The following is a 22,885-nucleotide window of genomic DNA, read 5'->3' on the forward strand; positions in this document are numbered from 1 at the left end:
GGAAATATCTACGAAATGTTAGGTCAGTAACTGGTTGTAAGTGCATCTCATTTTGACAGCATGGGCTTCTCCCTGTTTAACAAATATCAGTAAAGGAAGAAAATGCTCCTCGATCTGGATAAAGAGGGGTGGGCTTTCATTCTTGCTCTCACTTATTATCTGGGGTCACTTTAGGCACTGGAAGGAACCTGCTCAAACCTCAGTTTCCTCATCTGCAAATGGAGATCATAATACCTGGGTGGTTCTTAGAAATTAAAGCACTGTGGTGTTTCACAATGATACTTCCACAGGTGGGCAGTTATTTGTGCATATCCTTAACTCTCTGCTCTTTAGAAATCTAACCCATCATTTTGTCACTCATAAATCATAAACCTGAGGCATGGTGGGATCCACCTCAAAGCCTGATCATGAAGCACCCTGCTTTGTTCTCAGTTCTGCTGAGACACCCCCATGTTTCACCCAGTGGAACGAGAAGGCAAGCTGACACTTTTGATTAAAATTTGTTTCCTGTTAGAAATTTAAATTGAATTATGCCAGCGTAGATTTCAAATCTCAGATCATCCATACCAAGATTTGTAAAATCTGATTCTTTAAAAGCAATTTAATCTTTAAAAACCTGATAAGAATGGGATTGAAAGCAGTGTTAATCTGTTTCTTCTCAATGTTGTGTGTTTGCTTTTCCCAAGCTTCAGAATTACCTTCACCTTTTTCTAAATATATTTCAGGATGGAAGCTGACCTGAGTATATAAATCCACCCCCTAATCCTACTGATACGCACAAACAGCACACTTCTCTTGGTTGCCAAAATAATACACAGGTAAGTGTGAATAAAGTCACTTTCAGAAAAAAGATGATAACGAAAACCTCTGAGCTGCCAGTTGTCAGGCCACAGCTCATTTCTCCAAAGAGTCACCATTTAAGCTCCAGGAATCTGGGGTTTCGTGGAAGTCACATCAGCGCCATGCCCTTCTCTCCTGTAGACTCACCTGGCCACCATCTCTTTCTCCTTATGGGAGGCATACCCGCTGCTGCTAAGGGGCTTCAGAGGGGAGGACAGGAAGTAGAGGCGATGATTGGTGAAGTACTGGTCAACCAGTGGGAGGAGAACCTGCAAGATCCACCAGAGATGAACTGAAAGGTCCGCTAGAGATAAACGTCTAGGAAGCTGGCAAAAGTCCTTCCTCTGGTTCCTCTGAACAAGTTCCTTCTCAGTGAGCAAAAAGCCTCTGAACACTGGTTCTGGAATTTCCAGGAAACACTATCCTGTGGATCTCAGTTTCCAACACATTTTCTTTTCCTATTCCTGTAACCAAAGGCCTTGGGTACATGTGGAGGGATAGAGCAAGATACTAAGCACCCAAAGAAGTGCACATGGGTTCCTGAGTCAACACTTTCAGAGTTGTCCTGTACTTAGCCAGCACTCAGATGTGGCTTCTTGGGCATGGCATTCAACAGTATACTTGAGGATGGGCTAGCACCACTAGCCTGGAGCATCCTGGCTCTGCTTCTCAGGTTATGTGGCTGAGACAGCTCACTGGCCTCCATGTTCACTCTCCCCTTCTTCCTCTTAGCTGTACAAACCCCTGTAATTTAGCTGGGAATGGGGCCACCCGCTGAAGATGCATTACCTGCCTCCCTTGCAGCTAGCTGAGGCTAAAATGATTATGTTCTAGCCACTGGGATAGAACTTTAATAAAACAGCAGCTTTCCTTCCCTTCTCCTTTCCCCCTTTCTCACAGATGTGATACAGTTGTGTCTATTTGGACCAAACTGTCAGGGATCACATTCTAGGAGATGGAAGAACATCATGAGAGGAAGAACCCAAGTCCCTGGGTGATGGCATGGAGCAAAGCAGGCTGCCCACCTCCTCGGACCATCAACCTGCCTCAGGACTGTTCCACAACAAACAGTTCTGTATGATCAAAGCCATTACTGGAGTTTTGAGTATCTTTGCTGAATCTGTGCAACTTGTACCCTAATTTGTGTGGCTGCCAAGGAGAAAGTAATAGTTAAATGCACAGGGTCACTTACTTTGGCAAAGAATTTGATCTCCTGGTCATGGGGAGACTTTTCATTTTTCCCACTGCTGACAATGGCTTCTACAAAGACAAAAGTGACACAAAGTTGGCCCGAGCAAAGAAAACCAAAACAGCCACAGTGTTTTAGAGACAGAGCAACTTTTCATCATGAAAAGCCCATTTGATTTTTACAAAATATCTAATATTTTACAAAGTACTTGGCAGTGGTGAGAGGTGGTTATTTTTTGTGTCAATTCTCTAGAGTATCACCACCCATTTCACCACCTTAGTGATGAGAAGGCAGCTTCAGAGAGCTTGAGTCATAATCTCACAGCCACGAAGCAAAAAGATGGAACACTTAGAATAGGATGAGTTATATTAAAAATGACAAATGATTCAATCAAATCCAGAAGGAAAACCAGACAAAGCTGATTTTTTTTTTTAAAGTGGGGCGTGTGGGGGAATATCTCAGTCATTGTGTCCTTCCCCAAACCATATGCCTAGAAGAATCATGAACAACTACGGCATGAAAACATCCTTCCTTGAAAAATGAATATCAAATTCTTTTTGATATTAGGAGAAGCACACATTTTTGTGACATTTCACAATGATACTTACCCAAATGGGCAATAAACTCTTGAGCCGAATCAACATATTTCAGAACCTTCTTCAAAAACTTATAGGCAAACCTCTTTTCCATGGAAGAGGCATCCAGCTCCATATCCTTCACACCTCTAGGTTGGAAACGGGCAAACCCCAGAGGGGAACAGAGACAGCTATGTGACTTCAGTGCACCAGCAATTTTCCCTGTGTCAACTCTGTTTTCCAAATGTTAATGGTTTTTCTGGCTTAGTGATCTGACTCACCATCTGACTCATTTCCCCTTGAATTTGGAACTTGCCTCCATGAGCATGCAACATCTGAGCTACAATAATTTCTGAAAAGACTTTTCAGAAAGGTCTGCATCATTTATTCAACAAATGCTGAGATGGAACAAAAGCAGAGATGCAAACAGGAATCCCCTGTGTTCACGGACCTTACATGCCAGCTATGAAGAGACATGCTGCTGCTGCTGCTGCTGCTGCGTCGCTTCAGTTGTGTCTGACTCTCTGCGACCCCATGGACGGCAGCCCACCAGGCTCCCCCGTCCCTGGGATTCTCCAGGCAAGAACACTGGAGTGGGTTGCCATTTCCTTCTCCAATGCATGAAAGTGAAAAGTGAAAGTGAAGTCACTCAGTCGTGTCTGACTCTTAGCGACCCCGTGGACTGTAGCCTACCAGGCTCTTCCATCCGTGGGATTCTCCAGGCTAGAGTACTGGAGTGGGGTGCCATTGCCTTCTCCATGAACAGACATGAACTCTACATAAAACAAAACATAAAGTGCATGGAGTGACAGAGGTTAATAAGCTTTGTGAATAAAAGAAAAACTAAAGTTAAAGGATGAAAGGGTCCAAGAGTGCCTGAAGTGGGGGGTGAGCAGACTGTTGTGTTAAATCAGTGCTGGGCTTATTGGAAGGATGACATGGGAAGGTGAAGACATAGAGACATCAGGGGAGAGAGCTTTCAAGGCATTGGGAGCGAGGGTGCAAAGGTCCTGAGGTGGGAGCAAGCATGCTGAGTGAAGCCAGTGTGGATGGAGTGAAAGTGAGTAGTTCAGAGGGGCATGGGGTGGACAATGGGCTCAGTCACTAGGATGCCATGGGCTGTCCTCAGCAGTTTGCTTTTGCTTTGAGATGGGAAGCTATTGAAAGTTTTGAATAGAGTAATGACACGGTATGATCTATATTCTAACAGGAGTACTCTGTTGAGGCCAAAGGTTGAAATAGGGAGCATGGGAAGGAAGCCCTTTCAGCAATGACAGTGTCAGCATGAAGGTGAGAAGTGCTAGATTCTGGGTATCTTATAGGGAGGACCATCAGGATTTCCTAAAGAAGTGGATGCAAGTTGAAGGAAAAAGAGAAGAGACAAGGGTTTTGGCTTGAGCACCCGGAAGAAAGGGCTGTCATCAAGTTATGGGGAAGCTGAGGATGGGGCAGATTTGAGGTTTGGGCAGCAGGAACCAAGGGGTTCTCCTTGGTGACAGGATGTCGCCTCCTCACTGGCATATTCAAGTGCCCATCATAGGTTCTGGCACAGGGTAAGCCGCTAAGGGATATGTTTGCTGAACTCGGTGATCTTTTTCCTTCTCCTCCCTGTTTTCTAGATTTCCTTATCATAAAGAGGAATTTTTCATTTCTGTGAGTGAGTTATTTATTGGCAAACCACAGTCCGCATGCATTGCAGTATTAGGAACAGGATTAAAATGATGATGGGAGTTTTTCTCAAAAGCTTCCCCAGGGGTTATCCCCTGTTGCCTGACCTTTCCCACTCAACAATATGGCAAATAAGCTTTGTTATTCTTTCATATGAGCTACAATAGAAATATTTGTATAGAATTTTATTGGGGTTTCTGCCATTCAGTGGCAAAAATTCTGTAGGAAACCAAAAGAAGAAACAGCAGCTGGCTTGGCAGACATTTCTTTCAGGAGAAATGGCTTATCAGGATGGGACATTTGCTTGCTTTTCATTCTACAAAGGACTTGGCAAGCAAAGCCCACTGCTGATACTGACCAGCAGGAAAACAGATTCTAACTTTAAGACTTAAGCAGCCCAGACCATCCTCATCTAAAACCTTCATCTAGATGATTCTGATCAACATAAGCTGGAGATAAAGTCTTCAGAAATCATGGTTCACTCAGTCTCTCCAGGAGCTGAGTCTTTTTTTGAGGGTTGTTGATGTCAGTCATGGTCTCTATTGTAATTATGGCATTTTATTAAATACCATAGAAAACATTAAAATACAAGTGTGAAGAGAACTGGTGATTCTGTGAGAACTAGGTTGCATGTTTTACAAAGACCTGCAATTGTAAGTTCCCACATACAGAGTTTTAGAACTAGATATAAGAAAACTGTAAAACTTAGAGAGGAAGTTGAAAGAAAAAAAAAAAAACCACCCTAGAATGCGGCACTTACAGTGTTTTGTATGTGCCTTAATTCTCACCGCTCTTTAGGGAAGCCCAAGTTTCAGATGTTTGAGGATGCATTATGGATGTGCTTTATAATTCCAATCAATAAAACAACAAACTAAACTAAGGTCTGGGGCCTACAGTACAAGATTTGTGAATGAATGCATATTTGTATGTTTTAGGTTAAAATTAAATGTTTAAGGTATGTACGTATAATTTGTCATGATTCTTTGCTAGGTTCTTTGCATGCATCTTTGATTTTTTAGAAATTGACATCGACCAGTCTTATTTATGACAGAAGAGAGGACTTCATGCTCCAAAACATTTACCTACTTCAAAAGACCCAACTGCTGTCCTTACTCTGATCTGCTATGCAGGCAGGTGATTAACTATTTAGAGCAGGAGAGACCACACCAGCCTGTCCCTGACCCACTAACATCACCTGGAAGATGACTTACCTGGAAACCACAATGCCATTCACTTGGAGGAATTTAAACAGGTCCTGAGCCTTCTCTCGGTCTCTGAACTTCTCCTTGGCAGTCAAGGTATCATAGGGTACCAAAAGAGGGTGACTGCCGCCACCTGGGGTCAGTGAAGTGAGATGACAAAATATTTGGCTCTTCCTTTGCTCTTTTGGGAAAACACACCTGCCCCCGCCCCCCCCCAGCTCACCTTCTGTGGGGGACGCTGTGAAACTAGCTCACCTTTGCTCTCCAGCTCCAGCTTCTTCTTCTTGGCCCAGATATTGTGATAGTTCTCAGCTACCACCTCCACCATCCCCTGGGTCCCACCAGGGAGATGACGGTCAGAGAGAAAGCAAGCAAGAAAAATGGGTTCATATCTGCCAGGCTATTTCAGGCAGCCTTGGAAACAGAGCACCACCAAATGCTAACTGCACATTGCTAAGTGTCTCCTGTCATTAATTAGTCTGTGCTTATGCACCTCATTAGTTTTCTATCTTCCCATACACACAGAAAACAATTTCTAATTCGGTCCTTCCCTGGTAACTTATTATCTCGGCAGTGTGATGCATTTCTGAGAGAACACACATTTCCATTGCAAACTGCATGCTGGAGGTACTTCATTTGTCACAGGAGTTGAGGGTCTTACTCCTGACCTGAGAAAGCGAGCTGTAAGTGGGAGGTCAAGCAAAAATCTAGAATCCCCAAAGCTTTCAGCTTAGCCAACTAAAAAATGGCTCCATGTTGGAGAAAACTGGGGCAAAAATGAGATTTCTCAAATAGAACTCATCTTTACAAGACGTATAAGATAGTGACCTGGAATGAAGGGTGTACTTTGGAAAGGAACTTTCTCTAAGGTACAAAGGGTTGGTCTGATGGGTGCTCTGAGGAGTAGCTGCCTCCATCACAGTCACTGGTGCACGAGGTGGGAGGAAGCCACTTAGGGCTTTTAATCTCATTCTCTTGGTTTCAAGTCCTGATATCCTGCAATGATGACTCATCTGCACCACTACAGGCAACCTGAGTGAATCCACCATGGAATATATAGTTGTCCTCAAGGTTGGGGAAACCTACTGTGACCAGGCCAGCACCCCCACCCAGGGGCGGCTCATAGGTTTTCTCCTAGTTGTTATTAGTTTTGTTACTAGTTATTTCTCCTGGCTCTTGTAAGTTCTGTTTTGGGTTTTGATACAGAAACTTGCTGTTTGTTCTTCCTCTTAGTGAGTTGTGACCTGTTTTGATGTCCCAAGAAGTGCAAAGCCTCACCTCCTCTGACCGTTGGTCAATTCTGCTGAGACTGTCTCGTATGAGTGGCCTCTGCTCCGTGTGGCCCTCCCTAATTTTGATATTTCAGTGGTGATATTTCAGGCATTCTCTCCCTTCTGTTTTTTTTCTTAAACTCTTTGGAGTTTGACATTCCCTGTACTTGAGGGGTTTTAGAAAGTAGGTTACACTGGCTCTGAAGGCATCAAGACTGACCTGGAGCTCTCTGGAGAGCACGACATTGGAGAGATCCAGAGGGGCAGGGCTGTAGCTGTTGCCCTAGGGAAGTAAAGGCAGAATCATTCTTATCAGCATCCCCAATGTCAGTGGCCAAAGGTTTGTCCCAAAAGATTCCCAGGGCTCATGGGTGGTGAGCCTCATCTCTGCTACCTGGGCAGAGCATTCCCAGGGCTCATGGGTGGAGAGCCTCATCTCTGCTACCTGGGCAGAGCATTCCCAGATTCTCCACGGGTTCTACTGGCCGAGCACTGGCCTTTGGGCGTGATGGTCGTACCTGGCTGGCCTGGGACACGCTTCGAAGCTTCTCGTTTTCCCGCTGTTGAACCAGAGCTTCTCCTTCTTTGGTCCTCTCTACAGTCCAGCCCACAGCCAGCATGGTTTTCAGGGACTCTCTGGCAGGCCAGCGATAAATTTCCTTCTCCTGGAAGAACATTGGAGCAGAAGAGCTGTGTAGGGCAGGCTCCAGCACTCTGGCTGGCCTGTCTCCTGGAAAAGAAGTTGGAGCCCATAGCGGAGGAGGCTAACTGACTTAAGCTTCCTCTCACTGGGTCAAAACACCCTCTGCAGCATCCCATCTGAAACACATCCTCAGCCTTTTGGAGGTTTTTAAGTAAAAGACGCTACAGTTTGAGGCTTTTAAGGGGAATGTGCCAGACATTACCCACAGTTTGTGGTTAAAGAGAAGCAAGAAGACAATGAACTCTTCCCTTCCCCTCTCCCCACCCCACTCCCTCCAGCACTGCCACCTCTGCCTCCTCCAGGCAGCACTTACTGCGCAAGTGTCACCCGCCTGGGCCCCGCTTGCTGGGAGCCAGCACGGGAGATCCCACCCATGACAAGGTCATGCAGGACTCGAGGGAATCCCTGGGCCACCCGACCCATGACAAGGTCATGCGGAAGAGTCCTGATGAGCAAGGCCTCAGGACTCAACGGGCCCCCTGGACCTGCTCGAGCATCTACCCCCGAACCAGAATCTGTCTGTCTTATTATTTTATGTCTTTCACCAGCTCTTCTGACATTAGCAGGGGGCTGTCCCTGACCAAAAGAGTTAACTTTGGGCTTTAGTTTCTAAATCTCCTGGGCATGAAAGGAGTGTTTCAAACCCTCTGTTAGCATTCTAGCTTACATGGCAGCTTTATCCAGACTCTTGCAACATTGTTGGGCCTATGCAATGCTTGCTGCCAAGTTCTCACATCCCTTATCCATTGTGTTCCTGGGAGTGCATATAGTCAGGATGTAGAAGAAGCAAGTAATAGCCTTAGCATTAGCAACATTAGACTTTGAGTTAATAAGTTCTTTCTTTGCTGTAACCTGCTGAATCTTTGCTCCATAAGAATGTAACTCTGTACTTTAAGGGTGACACAGGCTAAGAATTTAAGAAGAAACACTTTAAGGAAAAATCATTGTTCTGGTATTCCGGCTGACCAACCTTTATCAAAAGGAGGTCATGGAATATCAACAGGCCTCCAGAATAGAAGATGATGTACAGAAAATAAGACTTTTGCAGGAAGGAATCTGATGTCGATAAAAGTTATTACTGATGAAATGCTGAGTTGACTCTGCATTTTTTCACCTTGCTGTATGTATAACTCAGGGTATAAAAGCCTGGAGAAGAATAAAGTAAGGGGCCTCACTCGAAGAAGCTTGGTCACCCCGTGTCTCTTTCTTTATCTCTGTATCTATCTTTCTTCATTCGCCGACGTCGTCCATCCTGAGGATATGCCTGGACTCTGCTGCGGCTGGACCTCAGCACCCGCCCCTTTCTTTCAAGAGTGACTTCTGTTCTCTGGAAGGTGTTTAAGATGGTGCACATCAAAATGCATCTGCACAAAGCTCTCCTCTGAGCTTGGGAACCAGAGTTCCTTAGATGCACAATCCTCTTTTGAGTCATACACAATTTGATAGCCAGTGAATATGCATATAAAGGTATACATATCATCCTTTACCTGTGACAGTAAATCTTATGCCTACAGAGAACTTTTACTGATGGCAAGATAGGAATTCAGAGTTAAGCTGAACCAAATCTCATAATTAACAAAGCAAACCAAACTATGAGACCTGTTCATATTTCCCTGGGGATTCTCTCCTCTGTTCCTGTCATCCTTCATGATTGGAAGTCCTCTCCATCTGAATTCATGTCTCCCCCTCTAAAAAAATCTAACAAAATAATCCCCCCAATAATCTAACAAAAGCACTTCCTATTTCAGTTGCCAAGTGAACCACCAAATGTATTTTGGTACAGCTTCTGAGTGCTGACCAGTGTTTCTTTCTCCAACGGGCTCTTCAAAGCTGGTCCTGGGGCCGTGGGTCATAGGCCAGCTCCTGAGGAGCTTCTTGAGTCCTGAAAAGTCTCTAAGGAGCTGGACCGTGAATGTGCCCTCAGCTCCTCTGCTGGGACGTAATTCCCGGGGAAGGGAAACCAGCACGGCCACTCAGTGGTCCTTACCTTCTCGGTTAATGTCTTGAAAGGCCGGATCAATGGATGGGTCTTCACATTTTCATCCAGGGAAATGCCGTATTTCCACCCATTCTGACTCTGTAGAAATGTTCTCAGTTCAAATATCCTTGGCATCCTGAGAGCCCTGCTATGTGACCCACAGCCCAGCTTCTATTTTCACTGAACAAATACAATAATGGAATGTGACAGAGCTTGGAAATTTCCCCCCAAAATATCTAATTGATCTTTTAAGGCTGCCAGGCTCTCTGCCCCCTGAGTTTTGAACCCTGCTCCTCTATTTCTTCCTGTTTTAGTGGCTGTCCCCTCCACTTACTTGCTTGTGTTTCAGGACCTTTACAGACAGAAAGGATACTTCAAAAGACCCGAGAACAATGCTTTTCAGGTCAACGTGTCACAGTCACAGGCAAGGACAGTTGCCAAGGCTGAATCCTTGTGATAAATGGACCTACTGGCCATGGCATGGAGGAACTGATTTGGTTTGCTCCCCTTGCCCGCCAAGCCCAGAGCAAAACGGTAGCAAAGCACGCTTCCTAGAATCATAGAAGCTGACGAATTTCGAAAGTTATTCAACAAACATTGGTTGAGTGTCTATGACAGTAGGTTGTAGACTCTGTCCCAGGCACTGGGGATACAGAGATAAGTCACAGTCTGTTTTTCATAACCTCACCGCCCAGAGACTTCTGGCTGCTCTTTCTCAGTGTCTGCTTCCTCCCACTTGTTAATGGGGAGTTTTTCAAGCTTGTGTCCCTTCTCAGGGCACACTATTCCCGGGGGTATGTAATCTAGGCCCCGGTCCATAAGTAAATGAATACCAAATCAGTATCTGCAGCCCAGATCCGTAACTTCCACATCTATCTGAGCTCTGCTTGGCTGTGTGCAGGTACCTCTCAACATGTCAGAAAGAGAATCCAGCACTGCACTTCTCTAGATGGCTCTTGTTCTTGGGGTCCCTGTATCTCCAGGAACAGCATCAGCCTACACTCACTTTCCAAGCCAGAAACGTGGGAGCCTTCCTCAACACCCCCTTCACTCTGTACCTGTTCACATGTGTTCAACCTCTCAGACCTATCGTCTGCCTCGCCCTCACTTTCTTGCCAGTGCTTTGGCCCAGGCTGCCATCACTCTCCACTGGAGGAGGAAATGGCAACCCACTCCAGTATTCTTGCCTAGGAAACACCATGAACAGAGGAGCCTGGTGGGCTACGGTCCATGGGGTCACAAAGAGTCAGGCATGGCAGCAACTCAACAATAAGAAGCCAACTTTGGGCATTCTCAGGTGGCTCAGTGGTAAAGAATCTGCCTGCCAGGTAGGAGTTGTGGCTGTGATCACTGGACTGAGAAGATTCCCTGGAGAAGGAAATGGCAACCCATTCTAGTATTCTTGCCTGGGAAATCCCATGGACAGAGGAGCCTGGTGGGCTAGAGTCTGTGGAATCTTGAAAAGTCAGACATGACTTAGCAGCTAAACAACCGTCAGCTGTCACCTGGATTACCTGGATGGGTACCTGCCTCCAGTCTTGCCCTCTCTAATGGATTCCATTTTCAATACCACTGTCGGGGTATTTCTATAAAATACTCTGATCAGAGCACTCTGCTGCTTTAAAATTTTCTGATTCGCAACTGTCATCACGGTAAAAATCCAAGCTCTTCCTGGCCTCTATGGCTGCAGCAAAGAGCTTGTTGGCCCCTTTAGGCTCGTGTCCTGCCTTTCTGCCCCTGCCCTACTCTGTGACCCCATTATGTTGAACCAAACTTCCTTGAAAGCCACCACACACTCTTGCTTCTCAGGGTCTGCCACCCATTGCTTCCACAGCCTACACAGCATTTGCTCCCCTGTGTCTGAACAATGTTTTCTATCACATACTGTACATGTCATCAGCTCGAGGAAGCATTCCTGGACCCCCTTCTACTGGGCTGGGGTCTCCTGCAGATGCTCTCACCCAGTGCTCATGCCCATCACAGCATAGCACAACCTGTACAATGGCTGGTTCATTTAGTTCAAGGACCCCACAGACTGTGGGGAAGGGGAAAATACTCTTCTCCTTGTCAGATTATCAATGCCCACCTGGCAACAGTGAGCAAATGTGAAGCTTCCAGGATAGTGGAAAAGAGAGATTCATCAAATACCACACCAGTAAGTGCATAGCTCATAACTGGTGTATATAAATGGATAACTGTTATGAATAGAACCATATCAGACTGTTCTAAAAATATTAGGGAGAGGGAGAGGGAGAGGGAGAGGGAGAGGGAGAGGGAGAGGGAGAGGGAGAGGGAGAGGGAGAGGGAGTGGGAGAGGGAGAGGGAGAGGGAGAGGGAGAGGGAGAGGGAGAGGGAGAGGGAGAGGGAGAGGGAGAGTGTGTGTGTGTGTGAGAGAGCGAGAGATGGGGGTGGGGAAGGGAGGGAAGGAATGAGCCTAAATAAGAGGCATGTGGTTGGAAGGCAGAGGATGAGGGGAGAGAGATGAGGCTAGAGATGGTGGCAGGGTCTCTCAGACCACAAAAAGGATTTTTGCTTTTACAATAAAACAGTTAGAAGCTATTAAGGGATTTTAACAAGGAAAAGGGACTGGCCTGGGGAACATGATCTGTTTGGGGGAATCTGACCAAACCTGCATACTGCAACCATTGCTTGTCAGCAGCATGAGGAGCAGACTGGATAAAATACACATGGGCAGACTAGTTGAAAGGCTATCACACTGTCTGGGCAAAAGATGAGTGCAGCCTGGTCTAAAACCATGGCTTGGTCAGACAGAACTGTATAAATTCAGGAGAGACTAAAAAGGTAAAATGCATGTGACCTAGGGATGCACCGGATGATTCGTGGAGGTGTCCCTGTCCCTAAGTCAAAGCTGCCCAGATGGGCATATGAAGGCGTGCTGAGAAAACACAGATGCTCTAGTGCAACAGTCAGCAAGCTACAGACAGCCCTTGGGCAGAATCCAGCTGAGTCCCTGTTTTAGAAATACAGTTTTTAGTGTATTACATGGGCTGCTCCTTCATTACATGTTGGCTATAGCTGCTTTTGCACTACCACAACAGAGATGAGTAGCTGCAATGGAGACTATCTGGCCCACAAATCCTAAAATGGTTATTATCTGGCCCTTCATAGAAAAAGCATGCCAACCTCTGTTCTAGAATCATGAGCCCATTCTACACATACAATGATCGTTGTTGTCATGAGCCCCAAACAGTAGCTCAGGAAAGAATCAGAGCTGAGCCCAGCTCATGACAGAGGCTGAGCCAAGGCTTCAAGCTATATCTCACCCAGTGTGCAACCAGGGAGGTGGTTTCTGCAGTCGTGCTATGGAGGTGGGTCCACTCTTTCGGGCTGTAAACTGCAGCTGAGCAATGGCCCCAGTGCTTAACTGGCTGCCTACAGGACTCCGGGATGGCTTTGGCACATTCCTCTCCTCTTGCCTGCCAGCATTAAAGGGCTGACAGAGCAATTAAACTTATTAAGCAGCCTGACCTCATGTGGTGAAGAATTTTAAACACCAGATGGACGGGCTTATTAATAAGGGAGAGTCTGGAAGTTCCAGCACTGCCTGTCATGGGAAGATGAGTGTCCTCCCTAGACCAAAATTCAGCTTGCCAGCAAAACGTGAGAGTAAAGCTTTCCATTCAATTTTCCCTTGCCTAATGCTACATTAAAAAAAAAAATTGAATAAAAGCTTCTGGCCCCACATTAAGCATTTATGTCAAACATACATAAGCATGTGCTTGAGCACCAACTCCAGGAAGTGCAACGGGAAGAGAGACAGCAGCCCTCTCAGAATCAATCACTTTCTTGAGAGACAAGAAAAGCTGCACCAGCAGCTGCCACCACCTATTTCCCCGACCTCCACCATCCCTGGGAAATGGCCACTCAAAAATAATGAATGCTCTTGGCATGGCAAGTCTGTCACTTAGACGCGTCAGGTAGATTTCCTGGACTGAACACTTTAATGTTCTTGGGCTGGTTATTTTTACCCCCCTGACAACTGTTGGCTGGATGATAATCCCTACCTTGTCACAGGCCCATTTATCATGGGAGTGCTCAGCATACTTGGTGACGATGTGTTCCAATTTTTCAGGCAAGGAGAAGCTGTGAAAAGAGGGGAAAAATAAAATTACCACCTCCCCAAGCACTTCAGCCCGATGTGCTAAAAAGATAGTCAGAACTAACAATCAACCGACAGAAGTTGGATGCGATCAGCCAGCTGACTCCAGATTTGAAGCTGAACACCAGACTCGGTGGCCTTGCTGAGCTCCAGGTGTGGCATATTCAGGACCAGGTCACAGACACACCCACAGCTGATCAGAGGGCGGCTCTGCAGCAGCCTCTGCATCTCAGGCAGCATTCCTCCAGCTGCCCCAGGTTTCCTTGGCTCCTAAGAACCACTTCAGCTCCTGGGCCAGACTTGTCCTGGCCAGATTGTGAGAATGCATTCATCAAAGACACTGCCCTGCCATCTCACAACTCCAATCGGGGGATGGTAGGGGTGGGTAGCCAGAGTACCTAGGGGTCCAAAAGAGTGCCTGTCTACCTTTTGAGGTCTGGTGATTCATGCTTAAATGCTAGAATCACGACAGTCCAGCGGACATCTGTCATCTCTGTTAGCCCCACAGCTTTACCCCTTCTGTTGGTAATACACCTTTGCTTCCCTTTAAGGAGCAAGTCCTCCTGCATTGTATGTAGTCTTACGTGAATTGTCATTGAGGACTGGCTCTGATGAGGCCAACTGGACTCATTCTCTCTGGAATCTGAATCTTTTTTAGGGGGAGGGCTGTGCTGTGCAGCCTGTAGGCTCTCACTTCCCTGACCAGGTGCTGAAACTGGGTCACGGCAGTGAAAGTGCAGAACTCCTAACCGCTAGACCACCAGAGAACTTGTAACTTGAATCTTGAGTTGAGTGAGACCAGGACAGCAAACTCTTCACGGTGATGCATCCAACGGGGACACCTGGAGAATGTCCATGTGGTCACTCTGCTTTAGTTCCTGTCCTTGCTGAGGTCTGCTTAGTCAGCCTTTCCCTAGATTTTAATAATGACCCTATATCTTTTTACAATAAGGTCCTTTTTTGTTTAAGTTTTGGTCAGAGTTAGTCTTTATTATTCATATTACTCAAAGAACCTCTGATGTCAGAAGTCTATCTGAAGAAATCAGAGTTCTCAAATTAGCATGGGACAAGTCATCATTAGCACATAATTGCTAGAGTTTCACACTGTCTTATAATGTTTATAAAAGCGTCCATGTTGTCACACCTTTTGGCATCCTTTGGCCCACTGATGTTTTCATGGGGCCAAGTTCTCCAAAATCAATACCTGCCTTCCCTTTGGCCAGCCTGAAGGTATACCACATCCTTTACCTCTTTCTTACAGCAGGTTCAATTCTATTTCCCACCATTTATTCAGCTCAAGGTTCTGCTGATGGAATATGTATTTAATTTCCCCAAAGATGAATTTTATATGTTATCAAAACTGACAGCTCCAGAGAAAGGCTCAGACTATGGCTCTTATCTGAGAACTAGTGCCGTAAAACAGAAGTCCAAGGGGTCCATAAGAAGATGCCTGCTTTCCCCTGCTCATACCACAGCAGGTTTGGAGCTTTTCACTGAAAATGTAGCTGGAGATGAAGCCTGTATGCCCCATGACCTATAATCATAATTGGGGCAGAATTGCCAAAGGCAAAATCGAGTAGATCTTGTCTAATACTTTGTCCATGGCCTAATCACCACCAGTGAGGCATGCTGGAGAATCAGTGGGAGAAATTAAAAGGAATTATTTTAGAGTCATTCCAAAAATCCAGCATTCATTGGTAAAGAGCAGGTCCAGTTTCTCAAATAAGGACCCCCCCCCCCACCCCGGGCTGTTCTGCCCTCACATCCTGAAGTCTTGTGGGAGCTCAGCTGAGTGTGATTTAAGGAGGGGCTTTGATGTATGATGCTATTAGTACTGTACAGGCCTAATTCACAAAGAGCAAAGATTTTGTCAAAAAACTCATTAATAAATTAATTGCATCATTTGTCAGGACACTTACAATGCCTCGGGAGACATATGTGGAGAGCATCCATTTTTTGTAATAAATAAACCAACTCCACCCTCCAAAAAGAAGTGCAGAATAGAATAATATAACATATAATCAGATATGGATGGATTAAACCTTCAGGAGTTGAGGTCAAAATCCAGCACCTGATGTGACTCGCAGTGTCAAGGGACATGGTGAACAGCGTTGGAAGGGAAGGGAGAGAAGGGAAGGAAGTGTAAATTCCTGGCTTTCTTCTGAAAGAGAAACACTTGCCATGGGGTAAAATAGAGGACCAGCTTAGAGACGACTCTGGACTCACTTCACGGTGTTGATGGGTTTGGGGTCAAAGTTGCCATCTGCGTCCACTGAGACCTGTTTCTCCAATGTGGCTGAGATTCTGGTATCTAAATAATCTGGTGGCAGGGCCCCCGCTATTGCACTGAGACAGGGCAGGGCCATCCGGAAAAGATCTGGGTCATACCTCTGTGAGAAAAGACAAAGACCACGTTAGCACAGCACCAGAACCACAGCCACCGGCAGAACCACTCACCAATTGGCTGGGGGAAGAAAAGAAAAACCAACACATGCGTTTTCCCAGGTTCACCAAAATGGGGAACGTGTAAGACCTATAATGCATTCTGGTGGAAACTGAGGTATCCTTGTCACAGAATAGCGACAGTCTGTAAAGCCTTCAAGTCACCATTTGCTGTAGGTTGCTAAGTCACTTCAGTCGTGTCCGACTCTGTGCGACCCCATAGACGGCAGCCCACCAGGCTCCCCCGTCCCTGGGATTCTCCAGGCAAGAACACTGGAGTGGGCTGCCATTTCCTTCTCCAATGCATGAAAGTGAAAAGTGAAAGTGAAGTCGCTCAGTCGTGTCGGACTCTTCGCGACCCCATGGACTGCAGCCCACCAGGCTCCTCCATCCATGGGATTTTCCAGGCAAGAGAACTGGAGTGGGGTGCCATTGTCTTCTCCGTTGCTGTAGGTTGAGGAACCTTAAATCAAGGTTTAAGTCAATATCTCATATTTAGCTACTTGCAGGAATATCTAAAGGTTAAAGTGGTTCTCACTAGGCCAGAAAAGTCTACAAACTTGTCGGCCATAGGCGGTTATAGACACTGACCCAGCCTGTGCCTGGAGAGGGCACAGCAGCTTGGCTGGGCCCCCCAGTAGCCAATGTGGGCACATGCTGATAGTGTCAGCAGATTGCTCGGTATCACCATTCTCTCCTAAACCTCGCCAGGAAGGAATCTCAGCTGAAACACGTGGGGTGAGGGACAATATTTGATCTGCTTATAGTAGACCAAAGGGAGACAGGCGCAAAGATCATTTAAGTGCGGGTGGTGCAGTGGTAAAGAATCCACCTGCCAATGCAGGAGATGCAAGAAATGGGGGTTTGGTCCCTGGGTTGGGAAGATGCCCTGGGGAAGGGAATGGTGACTCACTCCAGTTCTTGCCTGGAGAAAATTTCATGGACTGGGGAACCTGGTGGGTATAGTTCATGGGGTTTCAAAGAGTCGGGCATGACCGAGCACATACTCACAACCAACACCAGAGTGGAGCTGTATTGCTGCTCTCGATTTCTGTATGAATACCCAAAAACTTTAAAGCTGGTGACCTGTCTACGGCCACACCATCCTGAATGTTACTGACTTCGTCTAAAGCTGGTCATATCGCAAATCTAAATATACGTTAAGGGAAGGGGAGCGCGTGTGAGATCGGGGCTGTGTTCCAATCAGACCGCACAGGAAGGCTGGGATGCAGAGGCCCTTAGTCCTCCCCCAAGCTCCTCCTCCCCAGGGGCTGGACAGCACCTCCCCTGAAAGGTCTCCTGGGAATCCCACGTCCCCTCCTCAGCGCAGATGCTAGGACTTCTCTAGGCCTGAACTTGGTGAAGGCAGGCTAACAGGGGCCATATAACATCGGTGGGGGTCGGGGTTGGGGGGGCAAGGAGGGAAGGAAGGGAATGAAGTCAGTCATTAATCCTGGAACCTGGAGGTATTCTTCTGATTTACTCTGAAAGTAGCTCTCCACATGTTAACTTTGTGAGTCTGGCAAGTTACCAACAGATCTCCCACCTGTCAAATGAGGGTCAGGGTAGTTGGGATAATGCATGTGATCCGCTTGCAAAGTGCTTGGCAGAGTTTCGGGCACATGGCAGAGGGTGACTGGGAACCAGCTATTCTTATGTGTAGGTGCTTGTATCACCGAGGTCCGGCTGCCCTTACCCCGCTCTGTTCCAGGAGCACTGCCATTACCTTATGGGAGAGGGAGTCAAAAATCCCCCAGAAGAGCTTCTCTGTCAGATGTAGCTCTTCCTCCACGGCCAGACCGTAGCTCCCCCAGCCCGAAGGCAGACAATAATACTTCCAGCACTGTTCGTAGTGATTCGTCAGAAGCTGGCAGGTTGAGAACAAGCATGCACCGGCGGGGTGGGGCAGAGATGATCCGCAGGCATCGACAGCACACAGGGGAGAAGAAAACAGCACAGACCCACCAGGAGAGTGAAACCAACAATGCAAATAGTTAGGCCGTCTACAGAGAGGCCCCTGGACGCCACTGGGAATGGTCTGCTCTTGTGCCTCACGAGCTTCAGCCCAAACGGAATCTGCCCCATTAACTCTCATGCCTCCTAAATCACCTCCAGAGGCTGCTATAAAATAGGAGAGGAACTGTTACTACTCCAAATGGGAAAATGCTACCCTCTGGAAGTGTTTGTGTTCCAGCCAGTCAGGCCTGAAGAAAATTTTTTCTGAGATCTTTGCTTGTAAATCTGGTAATGCTGATATGAGGAGGGGTGGGCAGGGAGCAGGCTGTGGGTCCACAGATTTCTCGACATTGATTCCTGCCCCTGGCTTCCCTGCCTTTCCCTTGAGCCTTTTGATGGTCTAGCCATGTTACAGCAGTTCCCCATGTGGCCAGTAGAGGGGACACGTACACTGCCAAAGGTCCCATCCCAGCAGGCAGGATCCACATCCACCGGGAAAAATCCCGCTGATCTAAGGGGTAAAAGTGAGCTTGCTGAGTGCTAGTGATGATGTCCCTTTGGGAGCCAGAATTCAGCTGATGGCACAGGCATTCCAAGGAAGCAATGCCAAGCTGAACTGTAAAAACTGTGTTTTTTATCTAAAGGAGTTTTTGGAAGAAAACCGAGAGTTTTAGGGTTAGACAGGAGAATAAGCCCATGGAGGGCTGTGGAATCTCTGACAACATACAAGCTGTCTTCTACCTGGCATGGAACAAGAGGATGGACTAAGGGCCTCTTGGAATTCTGTTTATCCCAGTAAAACACTTCCTGAAATCTTTGCTTAGATTATTTCTGAAAAGAAGGAAAGTTCTGTTGAAATCACTAGGCAGAATTTTCAGGTGTGGCTGGAAACTGCTGACTCTTTTGAATATACAACTAGAGCAGGTGCCTCAGAGGTAAAGGATGAAACACATTGCCCTTGTGGGTGACTGATTCTGGTGTCTTCTCAACCAGGCCGGAATGCTCACCATACCAGCAATAAAATGTTGGTAATTTGTGAGAAAATAGGGAACCAGATGATGAAAATAGGGCTCTGTGGCCTTACTTTTTACTAATAAGAGAAAAGAAGTGAAAAAATTTAAAGATCTGTTATAAAAGGGAAAAAAAAGGGTAACATAGTATGGAAAAGAAAAGGGACATTTTACTTTCTGTACCTAAAGGAAGAATCACAGGACTTCAAAGCCTTTTGTGATTAAAACTTTCTGAAAACCTAATTAGGGCAGGAAAGTACAAAGACTCAAGTCCCTTCACTAACCTCTGCTAAATAACAAGTAATTGGTGGAAATCAATTAAGGCAAATTGGAGCGGTTAATGAATCCAGCAGAATTATTCTTTCCAACCTCTACACTCAAGAAGCTTGTATGTTGTGTGTTGACAACAGCTTGTATGTTGTCAGAGATTCCACAGCCCTCCACGGTGCTCTAGGGAAACTTGGAGGAGTCGGACGGGACTGGGGGGTGGGAGGTTTAGGAGTGAGGGGACATATGTATACCTGTGACTAATTCATGTTGATGTATGGCAGAAACCAACACAATCTTGTAAAGCAATTATCCTCCAATTAAAAATAAATAAATCATAAAGAAGGCAGGGCTTGATTTTGGAGGTTGTATTCAGTTTGCTATCGACTCACAGCGGTAAAACCCATTTCAGATGTATTTTGCTCCCTCTGTTGCAAAGATCATGTTTTACAAGGTACGTTTCCTGTGCCATAGGCTGTGTTTCTGTAGCAGAGAGGTTTACCTTAAGGGGCATTTTGCAGTATTCATTGAGTTGGGGCACATCAAAAACTAGACGTCGCAGGAGTTGCTGTAACATGGAAGGCCTCAAGTGACTGCAACACAGAATAAGGAAAACAAAGGATGTAATGAAAAAAAAAGGGGGAGAGAGAGAATGAAAGAAATACTCAGCAGCGATAACCATATATTAAGAGCTAAGCTTCAAAACACTTAGCCCCTAAATCACAAGATCATGGATAAAACCACAGTCGATGGTAAAAGACTTTAAAAATCAAGTGTAGTTAAAATGCAGAGAGAGAGAGTGGGGCTCACGGCTTGAGATCTTTAAGGCTAAATTCTAATCACCGTGCGACAAGATGTTCTAGGGTCTGTGACACTCAGTCAAAATACAGCCGCTGACTATGGGCAAAGAAATATATATATAACAGAAATACAACAGAAAGAAAGTTCCAGGTGATTTTAGAACTCTCTTTGCAGACCGACCACGCTCCTGAACTTTGCCAAGGAAGAAGCAAGAGGTGACCGGCTGCACAGGTGGAATCTGAGGACACCTACTGGTGATTTGAAGGGTGCTCTGAGTTACTGAACCTGAAATTCTCATTATCGAAATCATGTCTTTGGGTTAAGAGTTTGTCCTTGAAAAAAAAAAAATTCTTTAAAAAGCAAATTGAATAATTAGAGAACAATGAATCGAATCATCGAAGCATTCATGGCCTGGGTATTGGTACAAGTAAATTCTGAGAGAAAAGAGAGATAAACCAGGTTGATTTAGCCATTAGCTTTAGATTGCCAAACCTTTCAAAACCCTGCGGAACCTCTGGATTCTTCCCAGATAAAATACACACTTAGACACAATTTGGCACATAAGTTCAGCTCACAGGCCCCTTTCCAGAGATGCCTAAGAGACAGGAGGCAAAGTTAATAACTCTGATCTTGGATGTTAAAATGCCACCAAGAGCCTCAGAGGCATCTACAACAAGGAGGACAGACGTGAATGGAGATGGACAACATAGCTCGTCTGTTTCACAAATTTTTCTAGAACTGGCCTTGCGATAAAAACCCCTGGAGTGAAAATGTCAATCATGATGTATAGCAAGTAAAAGCTTGTCTCTAAATGTAATAATCATAAACATATAAAATTGTTTTTTTTTACACTGTTTACCTAATTAGCAGTATCACCTTAGACTAACAAATAAAATCAAGGAGTAAAATAAATCTCGAACTGAATTAATTCCTGACTTAATAAATAATAAAGCTAGGTAAGTATCAGTTTGTCTGCTGTTTCTAGAGCTCAGATGGCCAAGAAGAGGAGTGGAGAAGCTCCTAGGAACATAGGAATAGGGCTGTGAGCTCTAATTTTGGTTTGATACAAAATTCTAATTTTCCCAACATCTGGTCTGATTCTTTAAAGACACTCGTGGCGGATTCATGTTGATGTATGGCGAAACCAATACAATATTGTAAAGTAATTAGCCTCCAATTAAAATAAATAAATTTAAATTAAAAAAAAAGACATATATGCTAACAACAAAGCTCGTCTGTTGTTAAAAGCTTAGTCTTGCCATTGCTTAAAAAAAAACAAAAACAAAAACACGAAACTAGGAACCAGCTTATGCTGGGAGACAGGACTTTTGGTTTGGTTCCCAAGATACCTGGTGAGTTCAGACCTAGGAAAAGGCTGAACAAGACCTACAGCTGTGATGGACGTAGCTACCAGCCAATTACAGAACCAATGCCAACAGGAAGGACTTCTGTGCAGACTCACTGTTTATTCCCTTGGCCACTAAGGAGAAAAGTAGATGCCCAACCATATCCACCAGTCAAGGGGCTCCTGCTCCTCCTTGTGAAGTGGTGGCATGGAAACCTTAGTCACCCGATTAATTCCTAGAGGCCTGTAGTGTGTTTCCCTTCCAGGACCAACAGCATCCAAATAAGCTTACTTCTCTGCCAGTTCTAATAATACTGGAATGAATGAAGTGCTGTCAGAGTATAAGAGCCTGATTCTGGTAGAGGATCTCAAGAGAAAGCCCTCTTATGGGGCCTGGGAGGATGGCCCACCGCCTCCACTCCACATCCTAGGCAAACAGCACTGTGCATGACACAGCTTAACCCATAAAAGTATTGGGTTGGCCAAAATGTTTGAGTTTTTCTATAATGTCTAGCAGGAAAACCCGAACACATTTTTCAGGCAACTCAATAGTTGAGGTCTATAGGCCTTAGATGACAGATGGCATTTAAAGGTTAATTTTAATAAAGCATTTAAAACAGAAGGACCACGTTACATTTGAAACATAAATGTGAGATAGCCTTTTAATTTGATGCCCTAAACGGACTGACCAATTGCTTTTTTCTAGGCAGCCCCAGTGCCACCACTGCACAGTCATCTCTAGTGTGACTAGGAAACAACCCACTCCGCAAGAATCAGGGCCAGACCCAGTTGGCCACTAAAGGGACGCCTGCTGGGCTTGACTCCAGGACAACCTACAGCAGTGACTCTCAGTCTTGGCTGCATCACGGAGTTGTCTGATGAGCTTCACAAGCTAGGAGCCTGGCTCCCATCCCTAAAGGTTTCGATTTTGAGGACTGAGATGTGGCCTGGACACCCAGGTGATTCTACTACATAGCTGAGGTGGAAAACCACTGGCTTAAACAGCAGAGCCTGGTCCTGGACTGTGTGGTGGAGGCTCACCATTGGAAGAGCCCTTCTTCCTTTGACCTCATGAGATCTGATGTAGTTTTCTGCCAATTCTGGGTCTCAGGGTGGCTTGACACTCTGTCCCTGGTTGCCCATCTGTGGCAGTGAGCACCCCTGCCTTGATTCCCCACGGGGACTGGAGATGCCTTCTTTTGTTTGTTTCAGGTCTTATGTGGCTTAGAGGTGGGCTGCTTTGACTCATGCTTTTATAGTCTGGCCTCTGTGTAAAGGTCTACTTACCCAGAAAGGAAAACCTGCTTCTCGCTCTAGTTTAGTAACTAAAGCATTCATTCTTTTTTTTTTTTAATTTATATTGGAGTATAGTTGATTTTAGGCTTCCCTGGTGGCTCAGAAGGTAAAGAATCTGCCTGCAATGAAGGAGAACTGGGTTTGATCCCTGGGTTGGGAAGAGCCCCTGGAGAAGAGAATGGCTATCCACTCTAATATTCTTGCCTGGATAATTCCATTAAC

General features: G+C 45.8%; 1 protein-coding gene across 9 annotated transcripts in view; it reads right to left on the minus strand.

Moving 5' to 3' along the window:
- The window catches only part of RYR3 (ryanodine receptor 3), a 575,944-nt gene that overhangs the window by 98,607 nt on the left and 454,452 nt on the right, over positions 1–22,885 (minus strand). For all 9 annotated transcript variants that reach the window (XM_069595972.1, XM_069595974.1, XM_069595971.1 and 6 more), the window contains exons 49-60: positions 19,724–19,814; positions 17,715–17,855; positions 15,773–15,936; positions 13,452–13,530; positions 9,436–9,525; positions 7,264–7,410; positions 6,966–7,028; positions 5,730–5,805; positions 5,484–5,607; positions 2,638–2,753; positions 2,033–2,100; positions 988–1,109 (exon numbers count right to left, since the gene is read on the minus strand). In XM_069595972.1, the coding sequence (XP_069452073.1) occupies positions 988–1,109; positions 2,033–2,100; positions 2,638–2,753; positions 5,484–5,607; positions 5,730–5,805; positions 6,966–7,028; positions 7,264–7,410; positions 9,436–9,525; positions 13,452–13,530; positions 15,773–15,936; positions 17,715–17,855; positions 19,724–19,814 (1,281 nt within the window). The remainder of the gene's footprint in view (positions 1–987; positions 1,110–2,032; positions 2,101–2,637; positions 2,754–5,483; positions 5,608–5,729; positions 5,806–6,965; positions 7,029–7,263; positions 7,411–9,435; positions 9,526–13,451; positions 13,531–15,772; positions 15,937–17,714; positions 17,856–19,723; positions 19,815–22,885) is intronic.

This window comes from Ovis canadensis, chromosome 7, assembly GCF_042477335.2.
Source record: "Ovis canadensis isolate MfBH-ARS-UI-01 breed Bighorn chromosome 7, ARS-UI_OviCan_v2, whole genome shotgun sequence".
NCBI classification, from domain to species: Eukaryota; Metazoa; Chordata; class Mammalia; order Artiodactyla; family Bovidae; genus Ovis; species Ovis canadensis.